General features: G+C 47.7%; 1 protein-coding gene across 2 annotated transcripts in view; it reads right to left on the reverse strand.

Moving 5' to 3' along the window:
- The window catches only part of LOC102140719 (uncharacterized), a 42,699-nt gene that overhangs the window by 13,070 nt on the left and 13,865 nt on the right, over nucleotides 1-15,764 (reverse strand). The window contains exons 3-4 of one of the 2 annotated variants that reach the window (XM_045376771.2): nucleotides 10,997-11,130; nucleotides 6,121-6,370 (exon numbers count right to left, since the gene is read on the reverse strand). In XM_045376771.2, the coding sequence (XP_045232706.2) occupies nucleotides 6,141-6,370; nucleotides 10,997-11,130 (364 nt within the window). In that variant the 3' untranslated portion in view covers nucleotides 6,121-6,140. The remainder of the gene's footprint in view (nucleotides 1-6,120; nucleotides 6,371-10,996; nucleotides 11,131-15,764) is intronic. The other variant, XR_012426084.1, reaches the window with a different exon arrangement.

Below are 15,764 nucleotides of genomic sequence, written 5' to 3' on the forward strand. Positions count from 1 at the left end.
CATTTTCTTAAGATTTGGAAGAAGTCTCAATAAATTGGAACAAGTCTCAATTCTCTTGCTCAGAATTCTCTGCTGCTCAGATGATGATGGTTCCATTGGAGGTAGCTCACTAGGGCAAAGAATCTGCTTCTGTCATGGCCAGAGGAAAGAAGGTGGAAGCTGCTCAAAAAGGGGAGCTTCAGTTGGAGCAACTCACCTTGGCACTAAAAGAAAGATGTGGGCCGGGCACGGTGGCTCACCCCTGTAATCCCAGCACTTTGGGAGGCTGAGGCGGGAGGATCACGAGGTCAGGAGATCGAGACCATCCTGGCTAACACGGTGAAACCCCATCTCTACTAAAAATATAAAAAATTAGCCAGGCATGGTGAGCGCCTGTAGTCCCAGCTACTTGGGAGGCTGAGGCAGGAGAATGGCGTGAACCTGGGAGGCGGAGCTTGCAGTGAGCCGAGATCGTGCCACTGTACTTCAGCTTGGGTGATAGAGTGAGAAAAAAAAAAAGAAAGATGTGAAGTCACTTGGGGAAGTCAGAAGCCAACAAAGGAAGACACAGAAAAATCCAGAAATGTTAAAGAGAATGAGATCAACAACTGCTACATTAATAATCAGAATGATAGAAGAAACCTAGAAAATTTGCAGACTGCTTCAGTTTATGAAACTTTTCTCAATTATAATATTTATTTGTCCATTCCATTTTGATAAGGCCTCTGTTTGATCAGAAATACCATGTATGAAAGAAGAGAAAAAGGATTTGTTCTGTGTGTCTTTTTTTTTTTTTTTTTTTTTTTTGAGACAGAGTCTTACTCTGTTGCCCAGGCTGGAGTGCAGTGGTGCAACTCGGCTCACTGCAACCTCCACCTCTCGGTTGAAGCAATTCTCCTATCTCAGCCTCCTGAGTAGCTGGGACTACAGGCATGCACCACCTCATCCAGCTAATTTTTGTATTTTTAGTAGAGCCGAGGTTTCACCATGTTGGCCAGGCTGGTCTCGAACTCCTGACCTCAAGTGATCTGCCTGTCTTGGCCTCCCCAAAGTGCTGGGATTACAGGCGTGAGCCACCGTGCCCGGCCCTGTGTGACTTTTGACTACGGTTTTTGGATGAATCAGGGTCCTAACAGGATACAAACAGCACAACCAATTTGGGGGACTGAAAAGAGTTTCAGACAGATATGTATTATGGGATGGGCAGGGTTCAAGGAAGCCAACAAGGGAGAGTGCAGGTTCATGGGGCCAGCAATGGTGGGAAGGCATGCCCCCACGCTCTGAGGTCAGACGGGGCAAGGGGAGCAGAATGTTTCCAGAATCCAGAGACAGCAGCTGCAGAGAAAGAGCAGCCTGCCAGAAACTGAGGCTACTTTCCTTCCACCCACTAATCTCCTGCCATTCGCTCCACTTGCTGAACTCAGCTGGAATCCAGTGGCCAAGGGAGCTTGCTGCTGCAATCCGTACAGGGCAGCTCTTGGGGCACTGATTAGGGGTGACATGGAGACAAGACCGGGATGGACAACGGAAGGAGATCCAGCTCACGTTTGAAGGATGTTTCCACCCTCGTGCCAGCATTAGAGGGAGATGCTGGGGAGAGACAGTGCCCCTGACATCCCCCCCAGCTCTAGACCTCTGTTGCCACTTGGCTTTGGGACATCTGTCCCTTGGTACCTCTCAGATTTAGCACATCCAAACCAGACCACTGAGCTTGCTACTCAGTTCTGAGCCATCCTTGGACCTCCTGATGATGTGTCATGCTATTTTTCTAGATTTCTCTTCCCAGTCACCCAGGCTTAAAGCCTCAGGGCTACCTCCATGGTGCCCTCTTTGACAAGCGGTCAGTTGCTACCCCCTCCCTCCACATTCCTGTGCTCCTCCATCTCACCCATCCTGTCTTTTCTCATTTTCTTCCAACTAGACTGGTGGCATCTACTTCTAACTGTCATCACTAATCTCTTCCCCTTTAAATGTACCCTACACACCACAGCCTGATTAATCTGTCTAAAACACAGCATGGATGGTGACTCATCTACCCATGTCTTAACCAACCCAGCCCTTCCTTATTCGCCAAATATGCCCCATGCTTGCCTGCCTTCATTTCTTGGCTAAAACCTTTCCTTTGCCTGGAGGAGGGGCTGCCCTTTATCTTTTTCTCCTGAAGCCAAGCTTTCTTTTATGCTCCCAAAATATTTTCATCTTCCCTCCTCCCCTCTCTCTAGATATTCTGCTTGTACCTTTCTTACGGCACATATTCCAGCTTACCTTATGTTACTGTCATTCGGGACATGAGTTCTTTCTTATTTTCCTTACCCCATTGCAAATTTGAGAGCCAGGGTCATGCCCTGTTCATTTCCGTAGTTGCCCCTGAGACCTGGCCAAACAGCTGGCACATAGTAGGTGCTAAATCCCCATGCAGTGAATGAACGGCTGTGGCTATCACTTAGGATATTTTCCAAAGACCATATGTACAATATATTTCTTGGCCTGCCTCTCTTGTCTACATAATGATATAAATCAAGGGAGGCCCTAACGAGTCCCATGTTGATTGTGGGGTATATGACTAATCCCGTAATATACTTGGACTGCTTTATGAAAGCACTTTTCAAACAGCTTTATAGCATATCTAGGCCACAAGGTTGGGAATAGATACCTAGAGATTTATTGGATCATTAAATGAACTAGGGAACAATAGGCATTGTGTTAATTTACATACACAGTGAGAGAGATCCAGGATACTTAAACCATCCCCATGTTAAAAATCAGCCCTCAGGCCCCATGTAATCTGCAACTCGCCCAAAAGTACCCCCACGAGGTACGCAGGAGCCTCTCCTCAGGCTCATGGAAACAGTAACAAAAGTCTTAAAGTCTTAAGTCCACCACAAAGATCTGATCGGTGTGGGCGGGGGAGGATGGGGGGTGGGAAGAAGAGAGGAATTGTCAAAAGTGCAGTGATTTAGTGTCTGTCTCTTTCTTCCCTTCTCCCTCCCTCCCTCCCTCCCATCACCCTGCCTCCTGCACAAGGAACTATTGAGAAGGCACAGAACAAACGCTCCCTTATGCGGCTCCCACAGCGTCTCTCGGTTTGTCGGAGACAGCTGCCCGAAGCACGCTATGGTTACTCATTACCCGGGTTCCCAGGCAGGAAAAGGAGCAAACTTAATAGACCCGAACTAACCCTGAGCTCAAATACTCCAGCCATAAATAAATAAATAAATAAGTCAGGTGTACCAGGGGAAGCGGAGAGGGAATGGCTGGGGAGGGGTCGGCAGTGTAAGTGGACTGAGTTGCAGGGGGGGAAACACAACCCAAGAGTTTCTGAAAGGGGAGGGGAAGGATGGAGGGAGGGAGGAAAACTCCTCTCTCCCTTTGGAGGAAGGACAGAGGGTGTTTGTGTTGCTTACTTTTCCCTGCCTGCAGAGTGGACGAAAGGCTCTCAGTTGGCCATCTGGGGACCTTGCGGAAAATTAGAACTTTGAGGGGAAAGGAAAGAAAGTCCTGTTTCTCCAGTGTGAGATGTGGCTGGGGTTTTGCTTTCCTCTTAACTCACAGAGTAAATGGCTTAGTTCACGGCCATGGAAATGCCCATTGAACAGATGGGAAGGGCAGGAATGGAGAGAGAAGCAAAGGGACTGAGGGGCAGAGTGACTGTTGGCAGGAAGCTACTCATGCCCCAAAACTTGAGTCGTCTCTATGAGTGCTCCTCAACTCACACACTTTTGCACCACCCCCTACTCTAGAAACACTGGGCAACGTCTGGAGAGGTTTTTCATTGTCACAACTGGGAAGCCAGAGTGGTACTGGCATTTAGTTGGTGAAGGCCAGGATGCTACTCACCACGCTACAAGGCACAGGACAAAGCCCTGTAACAAAGAATGATCCAGGCCGGGTATGGTGGCTCACGCCTGTAATCCCAGCACTTTGGGAGGCCGAGGTGGGTGGATCACCTGAGGTCAGGAGTTCAAGACCAGCCTGGCCAACATGGTGAAACCCCATCTCTACTAAAATTACAAAATCAGCTGGGCTTGGGGGCAGGTGCCTGTAATCCCAGCTACGTGGGAGGCAGAGACAGAAGAATCACTTGAACGCGGGAGGCGGAGGTTGCAGTGAGCTGAAATCGAGCCATTGCACTCCAGCCTGGGCAACAGAGCAAGACTCTGTCATCATCATCATCATCATCATCATCATCATCATAAATGATCCAGCCTCAAATGTCACCGTGCTGAGACTGAGAAATCCTGCTCAAGATGTAAGTCTCAGAACCCAGCCTCCATCCCAGGCTGCCTCTAATTCTGCATATGGCATCTGTCAGTCCATAACAGGTCCATAAATTCACTCCTTCTTCCAGGGTGAAAAATTGAGAAAAATCATAGAACAGCACATGCAATGATGCATTGATGATCTCCTTCCCGCTAACCCTGTGGCCAAGAACACAAAGCAAACACGACCCCAACAGAGAAGGCAGGGGAGGAGCACACCAGTCAAACCAGCATTCCCTAGTCCCCGTCTGATCATTGAACAGACTTGAGGGGGCGCAGCACCTTTTACCTGGTCTTAGAATTTCGGCCAGCCTTGGCATGTTGGGGGCTTGGGAAGCTGCATTTTGCGTTTTGTTTTATGGCTTACTCTGGACCTCAATTTAATCAAGTCAGTGAGAGTAGGGACAGACCCCAGTCACCACCTCAGGACCATGGCAAAATTTAATGAGCTTTTTCAGGAATTTAAAGTACTCACAGAAGGGCCTTCTGCCAAAATGAAGCATGGCCCAATGAGTGTAGCCCAGCGCAGTGAGGGTGGACAACTTCAAGGCCATTGTTTTTCGGGGGGCTGTGGCAGCTAAGAGTTGCTGGGCCCCGCACAACCCTCAAAGTACTCCCAGGAATGCCACTGGTCTTTCCACAGCTGTCCAGGGGTAGAGAATCCACTGAGGGTCAATGACTCTGTTAAAGTCATGCCAGTACCTTAAAGGTTTGTGGTGGGGGGTGCTGTGGAGGAGTTGGGGAGGGATTATATCTGTAGTGTGTGCACGTATGTGATGTGCATGTGCATGTATGTAATGTGTGTGTGGATGTGTGTGATGTGCAATGTTTGTGCATATGTGTGTGCTTGTACCTGTATGTGATGTGTATGCATGGCATGTATGCATATATATAATCTGTGTTTATGTGTGTGCCTGTGTGTGTGTGTGTGTATGGCACACCAACTGATCAATGCCAGAACAAGAAGACCAAGGAAGATCCAGAGATAAGACTGTCCTACCTCTGATTGATGGGCATCTTTGAAGAGGTAGGCTAGCATCTAGAGGTTTCAAGAGGAAGCTCTGCAATTTCAATGCTACTCTCTACTACTTCTCTGCTACTTCGGAGCTACGTTACCTTGGGCAAGATGTGTAACTTCTGGAGGACCCAGTTTTTTCATCTCTGTAGAGGGGCAATAAAAGGACCTACCTGTGGGTTTCAGGAATTAGTGAATTCATGGAAAGCACCTAGCACTGGGCACAGAGCAAGCACTCAGATGTTGGCTGTTCCAATTATCACTGCTTTGGGAGACAGTTCTTCCTGGAGTCTAACCTAAGGCTTCCTGCCTCCTTTCCTGCCTCCGGGGGACTCCATTCCCCTGATCACCATCTCTGTGTGAGACAGTCCTCTTGACTTTAGCTGCTTCTCTTTGGGAATGTCAGACGTCAACACTCCAGCTGTCCCCGGTTCATGAAGCCCAGCCAGGAAGGAACCGGGGGAGCAGATCACCAACTCTCAGCCTCACACGTGCCTCGGGGACCCCAAATCCTTCTCTGGTGGCCCGGCAGACTGAAAAAGTCTGGCTGGGGTTTTCCCCGCTTCTGCCTGCAGCCAATGCCCGCCGAGGCTTTCCCTCCTAATTCCCCAGATGCCTGACGGCGTTATTGCCACAATAAAGCAATGACAGTCCCCTATCAGCTCTCAATCAGCCTAGCCTGCCCTTCGCAACCGGTTTGTCAGACCGCCCCTCCCTTCCTCGTTGTTAGCTCTCTGCTTGCTTATCTGCTGCTGGAGACAGAAGTCTCTGGTTTAATTGTGGCAAATTAATGATTGAACTCCACAGCCAGCTCCTCCCCAAGTGCACGACAATCCCTCCCATTCAAGGCGCCAAGAAGGAACTCACTGTCATCGCCGAGACCAGAGTCAGCGGGTGAAGGCAGCGACCAGTTCTGGAACCACATTCAGTCCCACACCCAAGCAGCTGAGCAAAGCTCTTCCTCCTCCATGAGGTCTCTCCCAGCCCTTCGGTTCATGACGCCTGGGTGAGACAGGTCCGTGTAGCAACACGGCTGCACTGAAGCTTCCTTTGTAGATCGATCGATGGTGCTGTGCCACATAACTCACCAGCTTACTTCGCCTGGGCATGTGAGCACCTGTGTCCGATGAGAGCAGATACATAATCAGTGTTGAGTTAATGAAGGAGCACAGATGAGTCTCCTCTCCCAACTCAATCAATTGTATTGTATAATGGTGGCTGTGTATTTAATAACATGTAACTCACAGGCACGGTTTCAAGCACTTCCTCCTAATAACTCTACGAGGTAGGTACTGTTGCCATCAACACCTATTTTACAGACGAGGCAACTGAGGCACTGAGAGGTGAAGTTGCATGTGTAAGACTCCAGTGAGTGGGAAACTAGGATTCAGATTCAGCGTCCACACACCTAAGCATCACAGGACACCCCACCCATGAGGATGCTGCCCTTATATAAAATGGTAAAGTGAAAACCTGGAATCTACCACTCAACTGAAGATCTAGAAGATGAATCCATGCCTCTCTCTGACTTTCTTTTTGTTTTTTTGAGATGGAGTCTTGCTCAGTCACCCAGGCTGGAGTGCAGTGGCACCATCTTGGCTCACTGCAAGCTCCGCCTCCCGGGTTCAAGCAATTCTCCTGCCTCAGCCTCCCGAGTAGCTGAGACTACAGGCGCGTGCCACCGTGCCTGGCTTTTTTATTTTTTAGTAGAGATGGGCCAGGCTGGTCTCAAACTCCTGACCTCAGTGCTGGGATTATAGCTGTGAGCCACCACGCCCGGCCTCAGTTGCCCTTCTCTCTTCTCCCCAGAACAACGAACACGCTGAATTTTGTTTATTACTTCCTTTATTTTCACTGTGGTTTTAATACATATTGACATGTCCCCAAATAACATGCTTGGCTTTTTGAACTTCATAAAAATATCTTTATGTTATATGGAGTCTGCAACTTCCCTACCCTGAAGTCATGAACATGTTTTTCTATATTTTCCTGCCTACTCCTCCGATGTTCTCTGTCTACCTCAGTACTCCTAGGTATAACCTAAGCTATTTTAATTTGTATTTAAGGATATGTTCTTTGCCAAATGTTATCGAGTTTACAAAATAGCTCCTCATCCATCTCTTTCAGCACACAATGCCCACTCCTTTCTTTTTCTAACCATCTAGAAGCCTCTACAATGATGGTACCCATGTTTGACAAAGGGTTTCTGGGCACTTCCGGACAGCCTGGGAATGTATTAATAGTTGGGAACTGAGATCAATATGTCTTAGATGTTTCATGGCCTAAGGGACAACAGCACAGCATTGCAATGAGGCTAAGAATGGGCTTTGGAGTCAGGCGTTCCTAGAGTTGAATCCCTTGCGTCAATCAGCTGTTGACATAAGAGTGTTGCAAACAAATGACTTGAACACTCAGTGGCTTCAAACAAGGGACATTTCATCCTGCATTTGCAGTCCTACAAGGCTGACTGTGGTTCTGTGGTCTACAATGGACTCAATGTGCAGCTTAGCGTGAGTATGCCTGTTGACTGAGCTTGGATCCCAAGCTATGGGTTGGTATCAGTTATCTACTGCTGTATAACTACCCCAAAACTTAGTACCTTAAAACAACAATTATGATTTCTTTCTCATGATTCTTTGGGTTGCCTGGGCTGATCTGCTGATGTTGCCTGGGTTCACTCATGTGGGTAGGGTCCAAGACAACCTCACCTGTGCAGCAGTTGGTGCTGGTTACCCACTGGGGCTCTTCCATTCTGTTCCATGTGGCTCCTTCTCAACCAAGCTAGACAGACTTCCTCACAATATGGTGGGCCCAGGGTTCCAAAAGGGTGGGAGGCCAACATGCAAGGTCTCTCAAGGGCTAGGCTCCAGAACCCACACCCTTCACTTCTGCCACATTCTATTGGCCAAAGCAAGTCACAAGGCAGCCCCCAGGTGTGGGATGAGAGAGAAACAGACTCCTGCTCTTGATGACACAAGTGGCAACTTCACACTGCAAAGGCCCATGAGTTGAGGGTGGTGTGATTCCTTAGTTGGTGGATGGCAACGCAGGGAGGTGATGAACACAGCCTAGCACATCCGGGCCCTAGTCAACTCATGTTTTTTTCTCAAGCCAAGACTGAAGGGCCAGTTGTAACCTGGGACACACACTTCTTCAGGTGACCACAGGAGCCCAAATCAAGCCAAACTGTACAAGTACCTGGCAGCTACTACTCCTGGTATGGTTGCTAACATTCCATCAGCCAAAGCACATCACATAGCCAAGGCCAACATCACGGTGCGGGGATAGCAGGGAAGGGTGTGTGTGTATAAAACTAAACAACAATCCAAGCTATCATAGCCCCACTGTAAATTCTCATTCTTAGTTGACCCATCAAATACATGGGTTGTTTTAAGGCAAAGCGACCAATTCATCCCTATTTGCTTGGGACTTTGTTGGATTTAGTACTGAAAGTCTCATATCCCAAGAAACCTCTCAAACCTGTGCAAATGGGATGGTTTATCTTCCCTATTCTGAGGACTAAAGGAGATCCTCCCAATGGCTGCCAGCCAGATATCATCATTATGACTAGCCCCATTCTGTGGAAGAGAAAAGCAACTTTTCAGTGGCCATAGAGACAGTAGGTGGAGTAGCCAATATTCAAACCTGACCCTATTGAAGCAGCTCTCTCTTATCATACATTTCCCATACCTGTTGCCTCCACAGTCCTTCTCATTTGAGGTCTTCCTGGTCTTTATTTTTTTTATATTAAAACAATTTTTTTTTTTTTAAGACTGGGTGTCGATCTGTTACCCAGGCTGGAGTGCAGTGGCGCAATCTCAGCTCACTTGCAACCTCCACCTCTTGGCCTCCAGTGATCCTCCAACTTCAGCCTCCTGACTAGCTGGGACTCCAGGTGTGTGCTACCATGCCTGGCTAATCTTTTGTATTTTTAGTAGAGATGGGGTTTTGCTACGACGCCCAGGCTGGTCTCAAACTCCTGGACTCGAGCAATCTATCCACCTTCGCCTCCCAAAGTGCTGGGGTTATAGGCATGAGCCACCATGCCCAGCTCAAAACGAAATGTTTTAATTGGCAAACAATAATTGTACATATTCCTGGGGCCCATGGTGATGTTTCCACACATATAATGTATAGTGATCAGATCAGGGTAATTAGTGTATCCATCATCTTAAACATTGATCATTTCTTTGTGTCAGGAATATTCACTAGCCTTCTAGCTATTTGAAACCATGTATTATGGACAATCTACGGTGCCATAGACTAGAACATATTCCTTCTATCTAGCCGTCATTTTGTATGGATTTCAACAAACCTCTATAAAGGGGAATGAGTTTCTCTCTGTAAAGGGAGAAACCAAGTCCCAGGGACATCTGCCAATGAGGAATATGGAGTACTGGGGCCAGCCTGGAACAGAGGCTAGTCACAGGAAACAGAGGGGCTAACCCATAACCAGGAGGAGGCCCTGAGAGACAGGGAGGAGGATGCCGCCTGGGCTTGGGCTGGGCTTGGCTGAGAATGGCTGAACCTCAGCACTATGCCTCTCCAATCTCCCGTGACTTTAAGCTTTGGGAAATGGCCCATGAGGTCTGACCCGCTAGAGTTGGATTTCAATCCTGCCCTGGGCTCTAACTCACTCACTGTGTGACCCGGGGCAAGCTGTTCAACCTCCCTGGGCCTCCATTTCTCTGTTTATGGATGACCTGCCTGTCTTCCCAAGAATCACTGGGAAATGGAGCCTTGGAGTTCCCTAGAGAAAGGAGGTGTTATGGTAGGCTATCTGGCCACCATCTTGTAGGTGAACCCCAAAAGAGTGGCTTGGTAGTTTTTTTCTCAGAGAAATTCCACAAAGAGGAGGCATGTTACAATGGAAGAATATTGGATTTGGAATCAGAATACCAGGTTCCAGTCCTGATTTGCTATTTAAAAGTCACCGATTGTCTCAAAGCTATGGTCTTGCTTGAGTGTGAATCACAATTCTTGCCTTGTACGGGGAGGATCAAATCAGGTAGGAATGCAGCCACATCAGTCACCTGGAAGGAACATAGGCATCCGCAGAGGAGGGCTGAGGTGTGGAGTCTTTGCCCCAACATCAGTTAAGTGGTGAGTGAATTGACTTGAATGAAACTGATGAGGATGGTGGTAACGATGCTCTAAAGCACCCGAGATTTCCCCCGGTTCCCTCAGGGAAGCCCCACTCTGAGACCTGAGACCACCACTCCCAAATCCCTGTCCCAGATTCTTTCCTTTTCCGAGGGCATTTAGAGGACAAGCACCTTCTGATCGGAATGTTTTCCAAATACTCAACATCTGGAAGGAGCTGTTACAAAGGCCCCCTTTGTGCAGCCGGGAAATGGGCTGGCAATAAAACAGGGCCAGACCCCGCCGAGCTGGGAATGGCAGTGGGGAGAGGGTGGGTGAGAGGAGCAGCGCAGAGCAGCCTGGGAGGAGGACCTGTGAGAGCAAGGTCGCTGAGAGGGGTGTCCGGGCAGCATGGGACAATGGAGAGTGGCCATTGCATATCCAGCGCTTTCTATGCGCTTTCTCTATAGTGTCTTATTTATGTAAAAGAAAGTTTCGGCAGTGGTCACAGTGAGGGGGGAAGATGTATCTGAAGCATGGTGGGAAAGATGGGAGAATTCACTCAACAGTGTAACATTTTTCAGGTCTTGACCGAGAAGGCAGAAAAACCTTCCCTGCTGGAGTGTTAAAAGGTGACAATGCCCCCAACCCTGTTTCTAACCTGCATCATTCCTCCACTTCCTTAGAGCCATGTGCTCAGAAAGCAGGTCCAGGTCCCCTTGCAGGAGCCTCCTGTCCCTTTGGTCCAGCAGGTGTCTGTAAGTCTGTGTGCAGGCCCTCGGGGGTTTATGGGACCTTTAAGAACAGAAGATGCAGTGCCATGGTTCTTCCCATCTATTCTACCGCAACCAAGCAATGCTCTGCCCTTTCTTGTATGTCCCCTGGCCCCAAAGCAGTCTGAAAACACAAGGGAGTTCTCTTGATGGAAACTTCTTGGGAGACTGCAGGACTGCTATGCAAAAGCCGCTTCCCAAAAGCCAGAAAGCCGTCTGCTGTTTCCTTCCAAAAGTATCTGGAAATCAATTCAGGCAGCTCTTGCAGAATCTCAGAATCTCGGGGCTGGAACGAATCTCAGGAATCCGATTGCAAATGGGCAGTGGATGGACCACCTGCTTGAGACTCCACGAGGGGGCTTGTTAAACATGCAGAGTCCCAGGCTGGGCCCTGGAACCACCTGGTGAGGGGGGATGGGGAGTTGGAACCCAGAAATTTACATTTGTTAAACTCTATGAGTGATTTTTCATTCAAGTGTGAGCAGTATTGATCCAAATCCTGACCCAGCCTCCAGGACAGCAGCACTTGCTAAGGTAAGACACACAGCTGTTTTTTTCCATTTTTAAACTTAAATAAGGCTGCATGCATTTCCCTCAGCATTCAGAAAGGCTTTCCCAACTTTCTTTTTTTATATCTAATCTTAGCTTTCTGAGCATCCTCCTGGCATAATTTATTGAGCACAGACTATCTACTGGACGAGTTCATTGCATATTGCCTTTTTACTATTCATGACATCCTTTGAGCCACATACAGTTGGAGGCAGCTGGAGAAGCAGGGGAAAATAAGAAGAAAGGAGGTCGTGGGAAAAGAAGGGAAAGGCAGAGAAGAGGAAGACATTCCCTTATCCCCTGCCTTTGGGAACAATAAACTGACTTCTTGGTGTGTCCTGGTCATTTTTACAACTGGAGCAGATAGAGTGTTATTAAAACTCAGAACTGCCACATTTGTAAAAACTAAATTCTACTTTTGTTTTTCCAGATTTCCCAGGCCATATTACATCTTTCTGACCAGTTGGATGTTATAGGAAGTCAGCTCAGATGCTTCTAGGAAACCTTAAGCTTTTGTGAGAAAAAGAAGGCATGCAGCTGGTACTAGCCTCCCCCTCTTCTCCCAGCATTGGACAGTGCATTCATTTTCTAGGGCTGCCATAACAAATTACCACCCTCTGGTGGCTTAAAGCAACAGGATCTTATTATCTCAGAGTTCTGGAGGCTTAGAAGTTTAAAACCAAGGTGTCGGCGGAGCCATTCTCCCTCCAAAGCCTCTAGGAGAAAATTTTCCTTGCCTCTTCCAGCTCCTGGTGGTTCTTGGCTGATATGGCTTGGCTTTGTCCCCACTCAAATCTCATCTTGAATTATAGCTCCCATAATTCCCACGTGTTGTGAGAGGGACCAAGTGGGAGGTAACTGAATCACAGGAACAGGTTTTTTCTGTGCTGGTCTTGTGATAGTGAATCTGTCTCATGAGATCTGATGGTTTTATAAAGGGGAGTGCCCCTGTACTTGCTCTCCTGCCACTGCCATGTAAGATGTGACTTTGCTCCTCAATCACCTTCTGCCATGACTGTGAGGACTCCCCAGACATGTGGAACTGTGAGTTGTTTCAACTTCTTTCCTTTATAAATTACCCAGTCTCAGGTATATCTTTATTAGCAGTGTAAGAACAGACTAATACACTGGCATTCCCTGGCTTGTGACAACGTCATTCCAATCTCTGCTTCTGTCTTCATACGGCCTTTTCCTCCCTGTCTTTGTGTGTCCTTCTCTGTCTCTTATTATAAGGACACAATTACTGAAGCTCACTCTAATCCCATATGATCTCATCTCAATCCTTAACTACATCTGAAAAGATTCTATAAGGTCACATTCTGAGGTTCCAGGTAGACATGGATTTTGGAGGGGGACAGTATCCAACCCACCCACAGATAGGGACATTGTACTAGTCCATTCTTACGCTGCTATAAGGACATACCTGAGACTGGGTAATTTATAAAGGAAATAGGTTTAATTGATTCACAGTTCTGCAGGGCTGGAAACTTGCGATCACCGCAGAAGGGGAAGCAAACACGTCTTTCTTCACATGGTGGCAGGAGAGAGAAGAATGAGTATGAGCAAAGGGGAAGCCCCTTATAAAAGCATCAAATCTCATGAGAACTCACTCACTGTTACGAGAACATCATGGGGGAAACAGCCTCCATGATTCAATTACTTCCTACCAGGTCCCTCCCATGACACGTGGGGATTATGGGAACTACAATTCAAGATGAGACTTGGGTGGGGTCAAGCCAAACCATATCAGACATGATTTACAGGGCCACAGCAGCCTGAGGGGCAGCGTGAGGACAAAAATAAGCTAAGAAAGGAGGCAGAGACATCAAAGGCTACATGTGAAGACTCTGAGCTGAGTCATGAGCTGTCAGGTCTGGAAAGAGTCAGTGCAATAAAAAGCAGCATGGTTCACATTGGCTGTGGAGTCACCCAGACCTGAGTTTAAATTCCAGACCACCGTCACTTTTAAGGGGAAACTCAGAAGAGTTTTCTCATGGCTTTAAACTTATCTAACCTCTTTGAAAACTTTATTTGAGGAATACCCAAGATAATGCACTCCATAATTCACTCACACTCCTTGTTCTTTACCTAAGAGCAGCAACTTTGCCTTACTTATTTTTATATCTCCTGCATATGACACATAAGATACAATAATTAATATTTGTGGACCCAGAGTAATCAACCAAATATTTGTTATGTGTCAGTAGCTACTTAAATATTACAAGGCTTCAGTTTCTACCTGTGAAATATAGGGATTTGTTGGGCCTGGGTTACTGGAGTGTTACTGGAATAACAGGTAATTAAAGATCAGGAAGGCTTCCAGTTCAACATGGTAGATGAAGTATGCATGTGTGCCCCCCACTCCAATCTCATATTAAATTGTAATTCCCCAGTGTCGAGGGTGGGGCCTGGTGGGAAGTGATTGAATCATGGGGGTGGATTTCTCATGAACGGTCTAGCACTCTCTCCCTTGGTACTGTCCTCATGATAGTGAGTGAGTTCTCATGAGATCTGGTCGTTTAAGTGCAGCATCCCCCCGACCCGCGCTCTCTTGCTCCTGCTCTGGCCATGTGATGTGACTGCTCCCCTTATCCTTCTGCCACGATTGTAAACTTCCTGAGGCCTCCCCAGAAGCCGAGTAAATGCCAGCACCACACTTCATGTACAGCTTGCAGAACCGTGAGCCAATTAAATCTCTTTTTTTTTTTTTCTTCATTTTTTTTTTTTCTTTTCTTGAGACAGAGTCTCACTCTGTTGCCCAGGCTGGAGTGCAGTGGCACGATCTCGGCTCACTGCAAGTTCTGCCTCCCGGGTTCACGCCATTCTCCTGCCCCAGCCTCCCAAGTAGCTGGGACTACAGGCGCCTGCCATTGCGCCTGGCTAATTTTTTTGTATTTTTAGTAGAGACGGGGTTTCACCGGGTTAGCCAGGATGGTCTTGATCTCCTGACCTCGTGATCCACCCGCCTCGGCCTCCCAAAGTGCTGGGATTACAGGCGTGAGCCACCGCGCCCGGCCCGACTCTTTTCTTTATAAATTACACAATCTCAGATATTTCCTTATAGCAACATTTGAATGGCCTAATACAACATGATTCTTTCCACTCCTTCCCTAGGCCCCTGAAATGATACTAAACAAAATTAAAAGATAAAAAAAAGTCAGAAAGACAAAGAGAATGAGAGAGGAGAGGACATGAGAGGGTTTTGAAAGTCAGCAGCTCTCTCTTCCTCGGCGCTGCCTACAGAGGTGGCAGCCGTCTCCTACTCGGCGTCGTGGCCCCCTCAGACCCCTCCTGAAGCCCAGGGTCATCAAAAACAGAACCAAGAAGTTCATTTGGCACCAGTCAGATCCATATGTCAAAATTAAGTGTAAATGGCAGAAACCCAGAGGTACTGACAACAGGGTTCATAGATAGTTCAAGGAGTTAGAAGTGCTGCCAATGTGCAACAAATCTTACTGTGCTGAGGTGGCTCACAATGTTTCCTCCAAAAATGGCAAAGCCATCATGGAAAGAGCAGCCCAGCTGCTCTCAGAGCCACCAGCCCCAGTGCCAGACTGCACAGCGAGGAACATGAATAGACAGCTCACGTGCGTATCTTATTTGTGTTTAAATAAAACCATAAAAACTGCCTGAAAAAAAAAAAAAAAAGAAAAAGAAAAAAGTCAGCAACTGATTTAGCTGATTAAAAAAAGTCGAAGCACAACTGACTACAGAGGAAGAGGCCATGCAAGGTAGCCCACCCACACCTTGACACACCAGGAGGTAAGGAATTGGATGGAGTCACCTGTTGTCTCCCAAGGCAGTGTATGCAATGGGGCAGGGAACAGCAGGCTTCCTTGAGAGACTGTACCAAGCTACCGGAGCTCCCGGATCCCCAGCACACCCCTGCCCTATGCACCAGGCAATTCCTCCTCTGCCACAACAGGAGACAAAACAGAACCAGGGAGGCTCCAGATGTGGGGACTGCATAGGGCAGGGGCAGCACAAGGACCAGAAGACAGGGGTACTAAAGAAATGTCAACATGCCCCTTCACCTAGTTTGCTCTCCAAATGTTAGAGACCAACTTACAGTCCACCCATGAGCATCGTCTGGATTCCTCTGTGGTA

Source organism: Macaca fascicularis, chromosome 16, assembly GCF_037993035.2.
Source record: "Macaca fascicularis isolate 582-1 chromosome 16, T2T-MFA8v1.1".
Lineage (NCBI taxonomy): Eukaryota > Metazoa > Chordata > Mammalia > Primates > Cercopithecidae > Macaca > Macaca fascicularis.